Here is a 14,982-nt window from a genome sequence, read left to right as displayed (position 1 = left end):
TTGTAGCCTGATATTTATCGATCGGAATCGATCTGATCAAGAATATAAATATTTGTATACTTTTTGAAAGTTCGTGGGTATATAAATTAAAAATAATACACACCACAATTATGTAAATCAAAAGGTTTGTTGTTATTTGGCGATGGAACAAATACTTTAATTAACACGTCTACATATCTGGTTATGGTGATTTGGCTCAAGACCTCAACTATGGTTTTCGATTTGGTTTGTAGGCGTGTTTCTTGTAATTATACATTTCTCTTAACTAATAATTAAATATGTGAAAATTTTGAAATACATTAACAAGAGGAATAAGTATTAATGTTGTGTGTATAGATACCACAATTATACATAATTCCTAGATTTTTTGTGAACCACTCGAATCGAATGATGCCATGATGGCATTGTGTTTCAAATTATGCCAACGAAAAATCTTGAATTTTAAAGTTTATCGTTTTTATAATTATTGTATCCCTTTTGTAGACAATTATAATATGCTTTTCATGTCTCCCGTTTTAAAGTAGTATAAATATGAAACGAGGATAATATAAGAAAAATAAGGTTATCATATTTTGACGAGACATATATATATATATATATATATTTCTTTTGAAAGTTAACTTTTTATTCATGCAACGCCCAAAATGACGGGTGAAATTACAACACTTATAAATAAGTATTACAACAATATAAAGTTATACCAATTATCCTGAGAGATCGACATCTTGTTAGCTCTATTCGTGAACAAAGAAAACCCATAGACTAATCCCTTGAACAATTGTGTTCTTATTAATCTCAACGTCGTTGAATCTTTTTTCATTTCTCACTTTTCATTTATATATATCGTCTACTTTAGCCATTTCAAAAGTATTATATTTAGATTTTATATATACGTACTTTATTTTATAATTACTGTATGTGATATTAGGTACTCCGTATAATACTATCGAGAACCGGAACCATTACATGTATGACTTGTCAATATTTGTGTGTTTATATAATAATATAAAATAAATAAGCTATGAGTGTAAAACTTTAATTAGCTTGAGTAATGATATTTACCTATAAGTGTAATTAATAATTAAAGTTGTAAGTTTATTTCTGCATTTAATACAAAATTAATAAAAGAAATAATAATGATGTTTAGTAGTTAATTAATGTAGAATTTTTTTTTTAACAAAATAGAATGGAATTAATTAGTTAATGTAGAATTGGTAAATGGTTTGATAACAAACTCATTTCTTAGAAATTTATTCTAATTAGACAACTTGAATTGCTATAATTTGCTACAATCCAATGGACTCGACAAGGCCTAAGACCATCCTTGAGGGGGTCAGTTGTACGTGTTACAAGTATATAGATATCATTGTTCAAGTGAAATAATTAAATATCCGAGATGTTCCACAAATTGAATAAACCTTTAGGAAAAATTAAACCCAAATAATTGATTAACTTGAAAATGTTAGCTTGAAATCATAGTTGGTTGATGTATAACCCTTTACCAACAAAAAAGAAAAGTCACAGTCAATGTTGTTATAATAATCCACAAGGTAAACATAATATAACTGTTTGATGTATTTAAAATTTGTGATTAGAAACCCGTTAATTTACTGAAACTCATTCTCATCGATCATGGGCGAACTTAATTCACGCTACCTTTTTTTTTAAGAAAAATTCTTTGATCGTTTACTTAAATAAACAATTAAATAAAAGTCAAGACAATGAGCATAGTACATACTGTGTGAGTTTCTATAGAAGAAAATAAAATTATTGATGAAAACATTTCAAGAAAAAAAAGGGGGATAGGTGGGATGTGCGTCTTACCATAAATGGAACGGATCAAGGTTTGTGATTCACGGGCCCCGCAAATAAGTGGGGGAAAATAAGCCTACCTCAATGATTTCCAGTAGCAATTAAGATAGATGTCATAGGATAGCAAGATTTTATAAAGTTTTGTTGTTTTTCTCCTCAATGGTAATTACATGTTTTTCCAATCCGTTTTGATATTACAAACTTTTAAGGAATTTTTTAAAAGGTTGATAGTTCTTTCTGATAAATCTATCAATCAAATCAAATCAAAACAATAGATACATTAAGAGGGATTAAGGTGAAATATACTCTCCAATAGCAGCAACAGTGACCAAGTATCAATCATCAAATGAATCGTTATACAAGTAGAAAATAAGTCAAGTTAGCTGAGAAGATCTTGATTCTAGGGACGGAACCAGAATTTTTTTTTGTGAGGGGGCAAATTTAAAAGTCTCTTATTATGTTTATTAGAGTCATCTTTGAGGGGAAAAAAAATTTTAAACAAAAATTAACTCTCAACAGAGAATTTAGAAAAAATGGACCCTTAAAATAATTTCGTCTGGGTGCCAGTTATGAGAACATCTATCTTTAACTTGAACATTGTTCTTTGCAATTTTAGAGCATGTGATAAATTTTGATACAATTACCCAAACAAATAAAACACTTTCTTCAACTTCTATTTTTCAACTTCGTTAAAAATCAAAATAACTGAAGATTTTTACTTTACCAATAGAAGATTTTATCTAAAAACTAATGCTCCCAACATAAGTAACATACTTCCAAAGAAGCGGCTTATGATAATGATGGTGACATTTGTATGTATAATGTATTTTCTGTTTATTGTTACGAGTATTATTTAGGAATAAAACTATAAATATACCTCTAAAAAATTACATTATACCAAAATTGGAATGGGGACAGTTACCCACACTGCCCCATTGTGGAGCCGTCCTGCTTGATTCGAATCACATACGTAAAAGGAAAAAGACAATTTGTTGTGCTATCAACTTGTTAAAAGGTCTACTTGAACACGGGCACAACAAGCTTGCGTTTGTCTGGTTTATACTCTATAGATTTGTAATATTATAGTTATCGACTCGGTATTTTTGACTCGACTCGAAATGTGATTTTTTGACTCGTGACTCGAAACGTAACTCGAATCGTGAGAGTCATGATATTTGATAATGTATAATTTTATAATTATATATAAGTTTCTATTGTATAAATATAATATTGTATTGATACATTAAGCTAAAAGTAGTAAACATTCTTAAAATCAAATCAAATTTAAAAGCATATAGAATCTTTATGTTTTAAAAAAATATAAATAAAAAAATTATTTTGTGACTCGCGACTCGAATCGTGACTCGGATCATGACTCGTACCGACTCGTACAACAAAAAACGAGTCATGCTACAAGTCTAGAGCAAAGCCGAGTCATCTACCGAATCGCCTCGTTTTCACTTGATTTTGACTTGACTCGTACGAGATTGACAATTATAGTAAAACATTTATTCACCAACATGAATCCCTCAAAAAGTTTAAATTAGTGGGTAAATTATGAAGCCCCTCATGTGTATCAAATAATGTAAACTAATTACTTTTTCATCTTATTTAAGAGTCATATGTTAACTTTTTAAGTTTTTTTTCTTTCTATCGTTAATATTTTAATCTTGTTATTTAACACTTGATATAAAATATATTAATGATTAAATTTTAATATTTTTATTGATATAATTTTTATTAATTACTATAAAGTACAAAAAAAATATATACATTCAAAATTAAAATAAAAATAAAAAATTTGAAATACAAGTTAAAAAAGTTTAAATGAGATAGATGAAGAATATAAATGAGTAAATTTTGACATTTTGGTAGTCTTTATTTGAACATTTCAACATATATAGTTGCTAAACAACTTCAAATTTGTTTATGTATATAATGGAATTTTGGAATTATATGTTCTATATCATTATTAGTTCTATATTGTTATTATACTATATTTATAATATACTAAAAACTTATGTGAATGTACAAGTGTTTTATGCATAGAATGTATAAGTTCTTATAACACATAATATTTTTTACCATTCTTTCATTTTAACTCCTTCAACTTTCTATCTTTTAACTTTTGTCTCACAATAAAGTTTTCGTTTGTATTTTCTTGATACTAAATTTTGGATTCTCATATTTTTATCAAACAACTTTCACATAGTACGGTTTTACTTTAATTTTCATCCGCCTTTTTATATATCTAATGTTTTTAATATATTCTTAAAAACCTATGTAAATGTATAAGTTCTTTATGCATGAAATATACATGTTTCTATAGTACATAATAATTTTTACCAATTTTCAAATTAACCCCCTAAAGTTTCTATATTTTCACTTTGTCCCAAATCAAAATTTCATTTTTATTTTATTGACACTTAACTTTTTGGTTCTTATGTTTTTACCAAGAAAACTTTCACACAATTATGGTTTTACTTTTAACTTTTATCCGTTTTTTATATATCTAACGTTTTTAATATATAATAAGTTTTATCATCTTTACGTCTTACGTTCATGTAATATTTAAAACGTTCATATAACGCATAATAATATTTACCAATTTTCATTTCTCCCTAAGGTTTCTATCTTTTCACTTTTGTCTCACATCAAAGTTTTCGTTTCATTTTCTTGACACTTAACTTTGGGTTCTCATGTTTTTATCAAACAACTTTTACACAGTTACGGTTCTACCTTTAAACATTTGATTTTTTATATTTCCATCCGTCTTTTTATATATAATACATTCATGTAGCATTTAAAACATTAATATAGTTATTTTTATATTTTTTTATATCTTATTATTAATTTTTTACATTTTTTTATTGTTATTGTTATATGTTTAGTTGTTTTTTTAAATTTCGGTTTAAATATTTGACATAAATCCGGGTCTAAAATATTGTCGTGTAAAAGCGTATTCCGCAGCAACGTGCGGGTTAAAAAACTAGTTATACTATTATTTTAAGGAAGGATCGGGCATCAAATTCTTATGAATGACGATGGGAATTAAAATATAGAAGTGTACATTTGGAATTATGCGACACTAAATTGAATTATTATTTTATATTACATAAACAGCTCTATAAATCAACTATCGACAGCTTTTGCACATATTATATAATATTCGAAAATACATAGAATAAACTAAAATAACACTAACAAACGATGCAAGCGACAAACAATATCAGCTATAGAATATCACTAGCTAATTATCCCGGGTTTCAACCCAGGAATAGTAATAAACGTTTTGTAAAAACGTATCTTCGATACTGAAGTTGTGACAGTCCAGCGGTACTCATAACCTCATAATAGTATACCTTATGTTTCAAATAAATTTGATTAGCTTATTAACCTGTATGCTATGCCAAAAGTTTAAAATTTTGTTATGAAAAAATTACTTAGATGATGAAAATATAAAAATCTATGTATAAAATATTAGAGTTTTCAAAAGAAAATAAAAAACGAAATTCAAAAAAAAATCATAAATAACAAAAATAAAAATGAAATAAACTTTAATTAGGAAGGTATTTTTAACATCATAAATAAATTAAATAAAAAAGAATTAATTTTATGAAAAAATTTGGAAGTGACAAATAAATTATTTTTTATAAAATGTGATGTCATGAAAATTTTGTTTTATTTAATATAAAGATTTGGCCAATTCGGGAAAATCAAAGTGCTGGCTTTGAGTTTTACGTGGGCGACGAGGCTAAAAGTAGTCATATATAAAGTTGATACTAGGACAAGTCTATATACCTCATTTCCTACGTTGTTAGTATCAAAAAAAAATCTAGGTTTCATTAAATATTCTGATTTTGTATCCAAGGATGAAGTTTACAAACATGTAAATCATTTTTATAATATTAAATCACAGTATTTTTTTTAACAACAAAGAAAAATGTATTAATAACGACATTCGACAATACGTATAAGGCAAAAAAGGTCTACATCAAATAAGATAACGGTAGAAAACCATAAATTGGAAATAGAAATGACAGAAAGAATGATAGCCTTGCCCTTGTTACCATCTTACTCCAACAATAAACGTTTTGTTCTTATAACACAGTTTGTATAATCATTTTTATACACCCGTCCATGTACTATTATCTAGTCAAGTGTAGTTATATCATATAATAAGTATATTTTTGTAATCTGTAAGTAATATATATAAGGAAAAAGTAAGTATGAGGCTGTTATGCATCTAATTTTGGTGAAAAACCTCTCACATACTATTTTTGTAATATTTTGGGTGAAAAACCCCTCACATACTATTTTTGTAATATTTTGAATAAATATTTGGGCACCCATGACTTTATGATTTAAAAAAAGGTATGTGAGGGGTTTTTCACCCAACTTAAATATCTAACAGTTTCATATTTCCTTCTCCTATATATAAATAGTATAATATTACTATATAAAATTTTTCCATTAACATAAAAGAAGGAGCAATAACACCCCCTTTATATAAATAAGAGGGGAGCTATTGCTTTTTTTAGTTCAAAAACTCCCATACAATACAATTAGACTAAAGTCTTATCTATTTGTAGATGGAGCTTCAATAGCAACTAAGTCTAGAAGGAAATTTTATGTGATTTTTGTACCACATAAATTGATAAATTTATCATAACAATGCATTAAACAGTTGTACAGTATGCTATATAATTTATACCTTGTGGTAGGGGTGAGTACGGTTCGGTTTGGGACTAAAACCGAAACCGAACCGTTATAATTTGGTTTTTGAATACTAAAACCATTGGGTTTCGGATTTTTCGGTTTCGGTTTTATCGGTTTGGGTCTATTTCGGTTCGGTTTTAGTCGGTTTTTAACCACTTATAGTTTGAGTCAAATTAAGCTTGAAAAGTTTATAAGTTTTATACCCTATAATTACACCTTAATTAATTTCAACAAGTTTTCAAAACAATATTAGTAACAATAACACTACAACAATAACAACAAATCCATAAAAGTAAGTTGTACAAACTTGAAACAAATTTTATATATAACTATTTATATCTTTTTCGCGTTGCTTAATTATACAATTACTAACACAAATTAATTTTTTTGTGTATTTTCACTAAAAACATATAAATGATATTACATTATACATCTAAAAATGTAAATATATTAACATACCTATCAAAAATTAATAATAAAATGATATAAATATAAATATAAAATAAAATAAAAATATATATTTTTGGTTCGGTTCGGTTTTTTATTAGAAACCAAAACCGAACTACAACTTTCAGTTTCTAGAAAACCAAAACCATTGGTTTTTTATTTTTTTGGTTTTTATGGTTTTTTCGGTTTTTGGTTTGATTTTTGCTCACCCCTACCTTTTAATAAGTTTATCAATTTTAGTGGTACTAATATCACCACTTTTACAAATATGAAAGGTTCTATATTTAAACTTAGATACGAGTACTATTTAAACTATGAAATTTGTAATTAAAGTAGACTTTTAAGTTGGTGTGGGACGGTACGGGCATTTGATGGATGGAATATGTTGTTGACGTGGTCACCTCTTGATCTTTCATCCTCTTAAAAGTTATAGTCAAACAAAACTATAATTGATAAGATAAGGATCCATGTGTTTTTAAAAGAAAAAAACAATACTTATTGAAATGATCTCGCATTGGCAGTAAATCATAGTTTTGTTTTTCATTTTAATAAAATGTGTTTTGAAATAACAGCCAATAAGTTAATTTATCCGTCTTTTAACTGCGTCAGATACAATACTTCATATGAAGATCGGGAAAAAAAAACAAATTTGTAACTTCGTTTTTCCTTTCTCTATGCTAACCTAAAGTAGTTTTTAGACTTTGCTTTTTAATTTTCATCGGTCACTTGCTTTAACCATATATTTATTATATTTCCATTCTTAGCAGCATCGAAGAACAACATTTTTGTTTTAGCATATACTAGATGAAATTTGTTTCCCATCGGCCACATGGCGTGGGCAAAATCTACCTCTCCTCGTTAAAACGTGGTGCAACAACAATCCGGCCGACATGATAAAAGGTTTTACTCAAAAGACTCAAACTTTGATTGTAACACTATTGGTACCGTACACATAATTGATGCATTATGGACAACCGCAAACAACTTTATAGCCAAGCTTATGCCGTACTAGAATGACTTGCTTGACTCTTCATACAACCCACCCACGTTGCAACGTAAGTTGAACAAGTGTGCACCAAAGTTTTTTGGTGTCGAATAAAAATACATATAACTCATTTCGAACCAAGACACCAATGCTTTCTTCATTAGCTCATAAGCTAAATACAGGTGTAGTATATTGACATAATATACACCCACAAGACTTGGCCATATAGCCCACAAGAGCACAACTTGAGTCTACAAACCCAACTCTAGGTCTATCTTGTAGGTTAGGGATCTTGTTGACAACTTGACATTATCCAAAGCATGGAACTTCATTGAATACTCACTTTTTTCGGCTATAGTAGTATCCACCACCTGTATGATGCGGGTACCTATGGCGGGATCCAGACCTCCCACCATGGCTTTCCCACGAGTGGCCTCTATAGACTACTCTGCCACCACCAGTTTGACTCCAGCCCACAGGAAGATTTCCCAATGCATTGAGTTCTTCCTCTTCTCTATCGTTGTACTCCAAGACCAGCCTCTTTATATCCTGTTTCTCTTCCAACTCTGCTGCTTCTTTCTGTTTTGTGCTCTGCACAAGTGAGCAGTCACTGGGTATAAGCATCTGCTTCGTTTGTTGTTTGCTCCCTCGTTTGACCAGAACTTTGACCTGCACCTCCTTACGTCCCCCAGATTCATAGTCTATTGCCTCATCACCACTTTCTCCCTCACTCACCCTTCCATGGTTGTCCTTTATAGATCCCTCAAAGACATTCATTGGTATCATCATGTTTAGCGTCGGGCGGGCCCGCAACTCCAGCTTCCTCGAATCCAAGCTTTCCTGCAAAAATCATGTAAGCTACGGAGTAACATGTTTTGTTCATGAATTAAAATTTATCAACAAAATGAAACTTTAAGCATACCTGCATCAGAGCCCTAAATTCTCGGTCAAAATCGGCTTCTTCCTCGGGATCAACTAGCATCACTTTCTGCCTAACATGGATTTCATTATCTTCATCAGAGCCTGGACCATCCCTTTCAGCATAATCATCATCACTGTCACATGCATCATCATCAAGCTCTTCCTCATCGTCATTCCCATCTGGATCCATTGTACTACCCTGTGATGCACTATCAGACTCCCCTTCATGCATCCCCCCATTTTCTTCAATGCCATTTGCAAGAGCTTGACCATTCACAGAGGAGCCTCCAGATGCCAGCATGCTAGCTTGTTTCTCCGGTTTCTCGCCACTGACCTTTTCAGTTGAAACAGTACGTTCGTGCTCCTCGAGCTGAACTAAAGCAGCATCGACTTCTTCAATGGTAGAATAACGAGACATGTTGGGGCGTAAATCAGCAAATAAGTCCTGTAAATGATTTAATTACTAAGTACCATGATCTAAGGAGTGTATTGAATTCTGTAATGACAGGTGAATAGTTGAATGCTAACCTGCAAGTCAAATTCTATATCAAGAGGCAGGGGGTCTTTACTGAGTATATATCGTTGGAAATGAATCAAAAATCGATCCAATTTCCTTTTTGATGACCCTCGGCCAAAGTAGTGCCCACAGGTCTCTAGAAGTGTGATAATCAACCTGATTCGAAAGCAATCTTCAGGTGGATCAAGCATATCTTGCTAAAAGGGAAAAAACATAAGAAATCAGAAAATGACAAAACTATCAGTAACAGCTTAATTTTTAGGCATCAAACCACAGATAAAAGATTCATTTGCACCTCTTCAGTCCCATGACCAAAAGCAAGAATCAGATATAATGTATCGAAAACGACTGAAGAATCCACATGTTCATAATTATATAGTTCGCCTAAAAACCGCATATGCGCAATTCGGCGTTGCTGCATCCCATATTCATTTATCTCCAATCCTAGCCGGATTTCTTCCAAAACCTGATAAAGAATAATCCCGTCCACTTAGAGCACAAGAATGCATTTCATCAAAATAAGCATATAATATATCACTACAGGAAGTAAACACTAATCAAAAGTTTAAAAAGCCAACCTCATCAACTACGGCAACTGCAAACTCCTCATGGTATCGGCTCAATCCCGCAGTTAGAGAAGCAATCAAGTGAATTTGACCATACTTCCCTTTGTGAACTTTCAGAAAGCACTTTAATAGATATGATTCACATTCACTCCATGGTAGCTTACGAAGTTGTCTCAGCACATGCTCAATTGATAGCTTGTCAAGGTCTGAGAAAAGTAGCTTTCTGATATACTGCACAGGTTATCGCATGCGGAGTGAATCGAACGCGGGGCTCATACATAAAATGAACTTACAAAGTCGTACATCTTTGTACAATAAATAATACCTGATACAAAGGAGGGCGAACTTTGGAAACCCGTGCAGATCGTTCAGGTGGTTTGCACAAGTAATAAGCATTCTCAACAAGAGTACTATGCCGAGGATCCAAATTTTTAACATTTTTCAGGCGCATCAGAATATCTAGCATGTTTGTCATGCGTACATTAGTATCAGGGCAACGGTAAAGATATCGGCCACATGTCTCAAGAAGATTGCAGGCTACATCTATGTTATGATGGCTAAAGTCATCCAAACATGCCTGTCAAAAAATATAAAAAAGTTTAAACCGGTAGAAAAGTATTAACAGCATTGACTCTTCAAGATACGATAAAGATATTTGACAAACTTTCTTAATGTGATGCATGAAAGATACTTTTACCTTTAGACAACTGAAAATGAGCGCAGACGGGGCAATCTTAAATTTGCAAAGCTCTCCAATAAATCGAATATTTCTGATCTTCGACTCGATGTTTATCTGATCCTGAATGTATTAATGATGATAACTGATAAGTACCGGAGTAATTGATATGAACCTGAACCTATGTTGGAGGTATGAACTTTGAGCAAAAAGTTAAAACCTTTTTATTGATCAAAAAGTTGAACTCTTCATCTAACAATTGCAAAAGCATAGAAGGCACATCTTTCATACAAGTTGACAGTGTGGCAACCATGCGTGAATAGTAAGGTAACAGTTCCAGAGATGTCCTGGGCACATTAAATAAAGCGCGTACAAGCTTTTTGCGGGAAGATTTTGAATTTAGATAACAGAACTCCACCTGAAATTATATTCCAAACAAATGAAAAAAGAAAGTTGAAGCATGCAAGATGAGAAATGGAAAAAAAATATATATATATTGTGAGAGAATATTACAGTCAGCTGATCAATCAGGTCGCGGCTCACACAGCCAGGAAGCCTCTGCAATAAACCATCCAAGTTGGTTCCTTCAGGACCTCGAAGCTTCTCCTTTTCAATTTCACCTTTTGCTTCAACCTCTTTCTCTTTCTCTTTCCCTTTATCTTTGTCTAATTCCTTCGTGGCGCCTTTATCTTTTTCGTCTACATCTTTCTTTTTTTCAATTTTATGATCCGCCGAAACTGCAGCTTCAACAGAAGTCTCCCCAGTTTCATGAGAAGCAATTGCTTGGTTGGGCTCAGGTGCTGAATCCTGCATTATTAAAAACTTAGTTAGCAAGAAATGACAACTAAAGTATCAAAACTGTTGTAGTACTTACATTTGGTTGATCTTGTATTTTTAATGATTGTTCGTTCACTTTCTGCTCTGCTTCTCCCAATAACACAGCAGGAACAAATGCCCTAAAAAAATAATAATGTATCAATACCTTGCAGTTTGACATGAATAACAACATGCATTTCTGTTCTAGTAAAAACAAACCTAAGATCGGGTAGGTTTTCATAAAAGCTTTTGGTATCTTCATCATCCCACAATGCTTCAACAACAGGAGACTCTTTTCCCATACCAGGAGATGATATATCATCTCCTGTAGTGAGCCTTGTGTGACCATCCTCTGGCATCTCAGGTGCTTGCATATCAAGGGCTTCTGCCAAACTATCGCACCAAATTTTTTTGAAATAAAGATGTATTCTCAAACCAGAGATTTAAAAGTCAAAGATAGATAAACAACAGGATCCGAATATTTCCCCTTTTAACTATTTAAGCAGTCTCTACTCTCTACCTTTGGGTAGGGGTACGACTGTCTACATCTTACCTCTTCCATACCCAGCATAACTGTGGAATTGGGTATTGTGTTGTGTTTATTCAAGCTACCATAATAAAAAAAAAAAAGATTAAAAAAGGCAAATCAGCGGGAGCTTACGCGGATATGCCTCGATACAGCTGGTCATAAGACTTCCGTAGTTTTTCATATGAAGAAGCATTTTCCTCACTGAGCTCGCCTTTGGCATTTAAAATCTTTGCATTCTCATGCTCCAATTGACGGAGTGACTTCAGTTTGGAAAGTTGAGGCAAGCACAATTGGACAAAATAGCAATAAATTAATTAAACAACAAAAAAAAACCAGAACTACAGTCTTAAAACACAACTATAAATTAGATGATCCCCCATTGTTTCAGAGTATCTAAATACCTTCTTTGAAGGCAACATGGTGTATTGTTAACATTAAACAGGTGAAACAAAAAAAGATGATCCGTCAATTGTCAACCTTGTCAGCTGACCTCAAAGAAACTTACTGTATGTTCAGATCGAAGTAGTTCGACAGCAGCATCATGATATGTATATAATGCCTTTTTGAACACCCTCTTATGGTCTGCAGTGATGCTAAGTCCCTTAAAAAACTGCAACAAAAGAAAACAGCAGACACAAGCAAGATAATGAATTTTAGAATTTCAGATAGATAATCTTCTTTTTTTCAGGCTTATAACTGCCGTCAAGAGAGTAAACTGCCCAACAGTAGAGAGTGCACCTCTTCAACAAGTTCTTCTCCAGGATGTGGAAGTCCTATGAAGTACCTTGCCTGTCGAGCAAAACTAGCAAGAAGAGACAAATTTGTATGTGCTGCATCTCTATCTTTAAGGTGCTCTAAGCTGGCAAGATCCTTAATTATGGTCACAAAAATGCCAGCCTCTTCAATAACTCCATCAAAAAACAGCTCCAGCAGAAGTTTTAAAGCACTACGTTTCTTCAAGGCCTTTAAATTCTTGTCGGCATCTACATCCTCTGGGGATTTCCCAGGAAAGAAGGTTTTCATGAGGCCTTGAACCAACGTTTGAGAAAAGTCTTTGTATCTTTGATGAAGCAGAGAACACACCTGATTTACAGGAAAGTATATAATAATAGAAAAAATAAAGCAAGCAACTTAGAAGTGACGGTTCTTAAATATATAGATAAAGACAAGTTTCCTGATTACCTGAACTGCAGCCTGTATATCTGAACTTTTTAACTTGGCATCGCAGATTGCAGCCACTGCTTCACTAACAAACTTACTTAAGTTGACGCCTTTTAATTCATCCATCAAACTTTCGCGCTGTTCTTCATTGATTTGCTTGAGTTTTTTGATGACTGCTGTATTACGCTTAATGCTGGAGTCCAACGTTCGCAGAGCACTCGAGTCTGGTGCAAAAACAAGAGTATAATTGATCAAATAAGGACACTACATGAATTGGGTCATTCATTACAAGATAAATCATCTAACAACCAAAATCAAGAAAAGTTTACAAATCATCTTCTATTAGATGACTACTAACCAGGCCTTTCAGGATTCAAATTAGCCTGACGAATAGCCAATTTTGACTCTAAGGACTTCTTTAACTCTTCACGACGAGATACCTGCAGATGATATAGGTGGAGTTCATGTATGCTCAAATAAATATAAAACAACATGATCCAATTAGTCGAATCTTATCTAAGAGGTATACAACCAAGTACATGACAAACATATCACACTCAACTACTCTCTGGTTTCCAGATCAATAAAACAGACAAGAAACTGTGTACCTCATCATCTTGCTTGTTCTGGTCTTCACCAGCACCATGCGAATCATCATCAGGATGTTCCATCTTATTACTCGTAATAAGAAAATGTAAACTGCGAAGAGAATTATATATCAACCGCTTAGTAACTTAGTAAGTAACCTGCTAGTATAAGACGAGCATAAAGCATATGCCTGATAAGTTACAACAAGATAGTTTCCAACATATTGTGAATAATCAAACTAGTAATGCGACGATCAATACAACTAAATAATTATAACACATAATAGATTCCAAGAACTAACTCCGTACCGCCAATGCCAAACATGGGAACAGTATTAACATAAATCATGTTTAATTAGCCATCCTAGTGGATACTGAAGTGACCTACAAGTCTACAAAGCAAACTTACTACCAACGAGGCGACAACCAACGCAACTATAATAATTCGGTTGTACTATTTATGCATTTATTTGATGAAATAGCAAAAAAACACTATCATTATTATCACCATTATATCTATAATTTAACAAATACCCAAAAAAAAAAGTAAAAATATAGCAGCTAGGGTTTCTATGTTGCGTAAGTGATCTGATAAAATGCTTCAATTCTTACAAGTGAGAACACCAATACAGGCAGAATATATGCGCGCGTGTGTGTGTGTGTATACGATGGGATAGTAAGCTTAATATGTAAGGGAATTGCGATCAGGTACTGTAAAATTGCAGAGATAAAATATAGAATACATAACATACCTTAGTTTTGGGGATAGTTAAAAAAGCCTGTATTGTTGGGAGGATTTGGTTGCTTTATAATAAAGCTGTGGCAATTCTGATTCAAACACTTAGACGATAATTGTCTTCAGGATTGCAAATGATTTTATAGAAGAAGTTATAATAATCAAATATGAAAAAATTGGGGGAAAATTAGGGTTCGTACGAGACAATATATAAGAGAGATTAATAGGGCACGTAAGAATGAACCTTCCATCCATCCCCAAGGAATGGAGATTCCATGTTTACATTCCTATAGAATGAGATTCCTTCTTCTTTGTGCAACCAAACGTACTAAGAAATGAAATTCAATTCCAATTCCATCAGATTCTGTGAACCAAACGCGACCTTATTGTTATTTAAAATTATTTTAATTCTAATATCAATAATTAAAAATAAAAAATATAAATCAATATAAAAGAGTATAAAATCAGTGTTAACCATTTGATCCAAAATTGATTTAATGATTAGGTCAC

At 32.2% G+C, this 14,982-nt stretch overlaps 1 protein-coding gene across 1 annotated transcript; it reads right to left on the bottom strand.

Annotated features, from left to right (window-relative positions):
* Window positions 1-7,869: 7,869 nt before the first annotated feature.
* LOC122603176 (regulator of nonsense transcripts UPF2) lies at window positions 7,870-14,651 on the bottom strand. The gene is made up of 18 exons (XM_043775812.1): window positions 14,489-14,651; window positions 13,758-13,848; window positions 13,508-13,589; window positions 13,171-13,373; window positions 12,727-13,071; window positions 12,494-12,598; window positions 12,121-12,248; window positions 11,679-11,852; window positions 11,518-11,599; window positions 11,157-11,450; window positions 10,864-11,061; window positions 10,665-10,766; window positions 10,293-10,544; window positions 9,980-10,198; window positions 9,697-9,867; window positions 9,413-9,598; window positions 8,886-9,329; window positions 7,870-8,803 (listed from the first exon to the last, which is right to left on the bottom strand). Exons 2-18 carry the CDS (start codon window positions 13,818-13,820, stop codon window positions 8,303-8,305), a joined length of 3,549 nt encoding a protein of 1,182 aa, XP_043631747.1. The 5' UTR covers window positions 13,821-13,848; window positions 14,489-14,651; the 3' UTR covers window positions 7,870-8,302.
* Window positions 14,652-14,982: the final 331 nt, after the last annotated feature.

Source organism: Erigeron canadensis, chromosome 6, assembly GCF_010389155.1.
Source record: "Erigeron canadensis isolate Cc75 chromosome 6, C_canadensis_v1, whole genome shotgun sequence".
In the NCBI taxonomy this organism is placed as follows: Eukaryota; Viridiplantae; Streptophyta; class Magnoliopsida; order Asterales; family Asteraceae; genus Erigeron; species Erigeron canadensis.
Note: the sequence above shows the minus strand (reverse complement) of the source record. Positions and strands in the feature narration are given on the sequence as shown.

Coding starts and splice junctions, on each gene's coding strand:
- LOC122603176 (XM_043775812.1), bottom strand. CDS start 13,820: ATGGAACATCCTGATGATGATTCGCATGGTGCTGGTGAAGACCAGAAC. Junction 11,853..12,120: donor CTGTATCGAGGCATATCCGC/GTAAGCTCCCGC, acceptor TTGGTGCGATAG/TTTGGCAGAAGCCCTTGATA. Junction 10,545..10,664: donor TCATTTTCAGTTGTCTAAAG/GTAAAAGTATCT, acceptor ATTTTTTGACAG/GCATGTTTGGATGACTTTAG.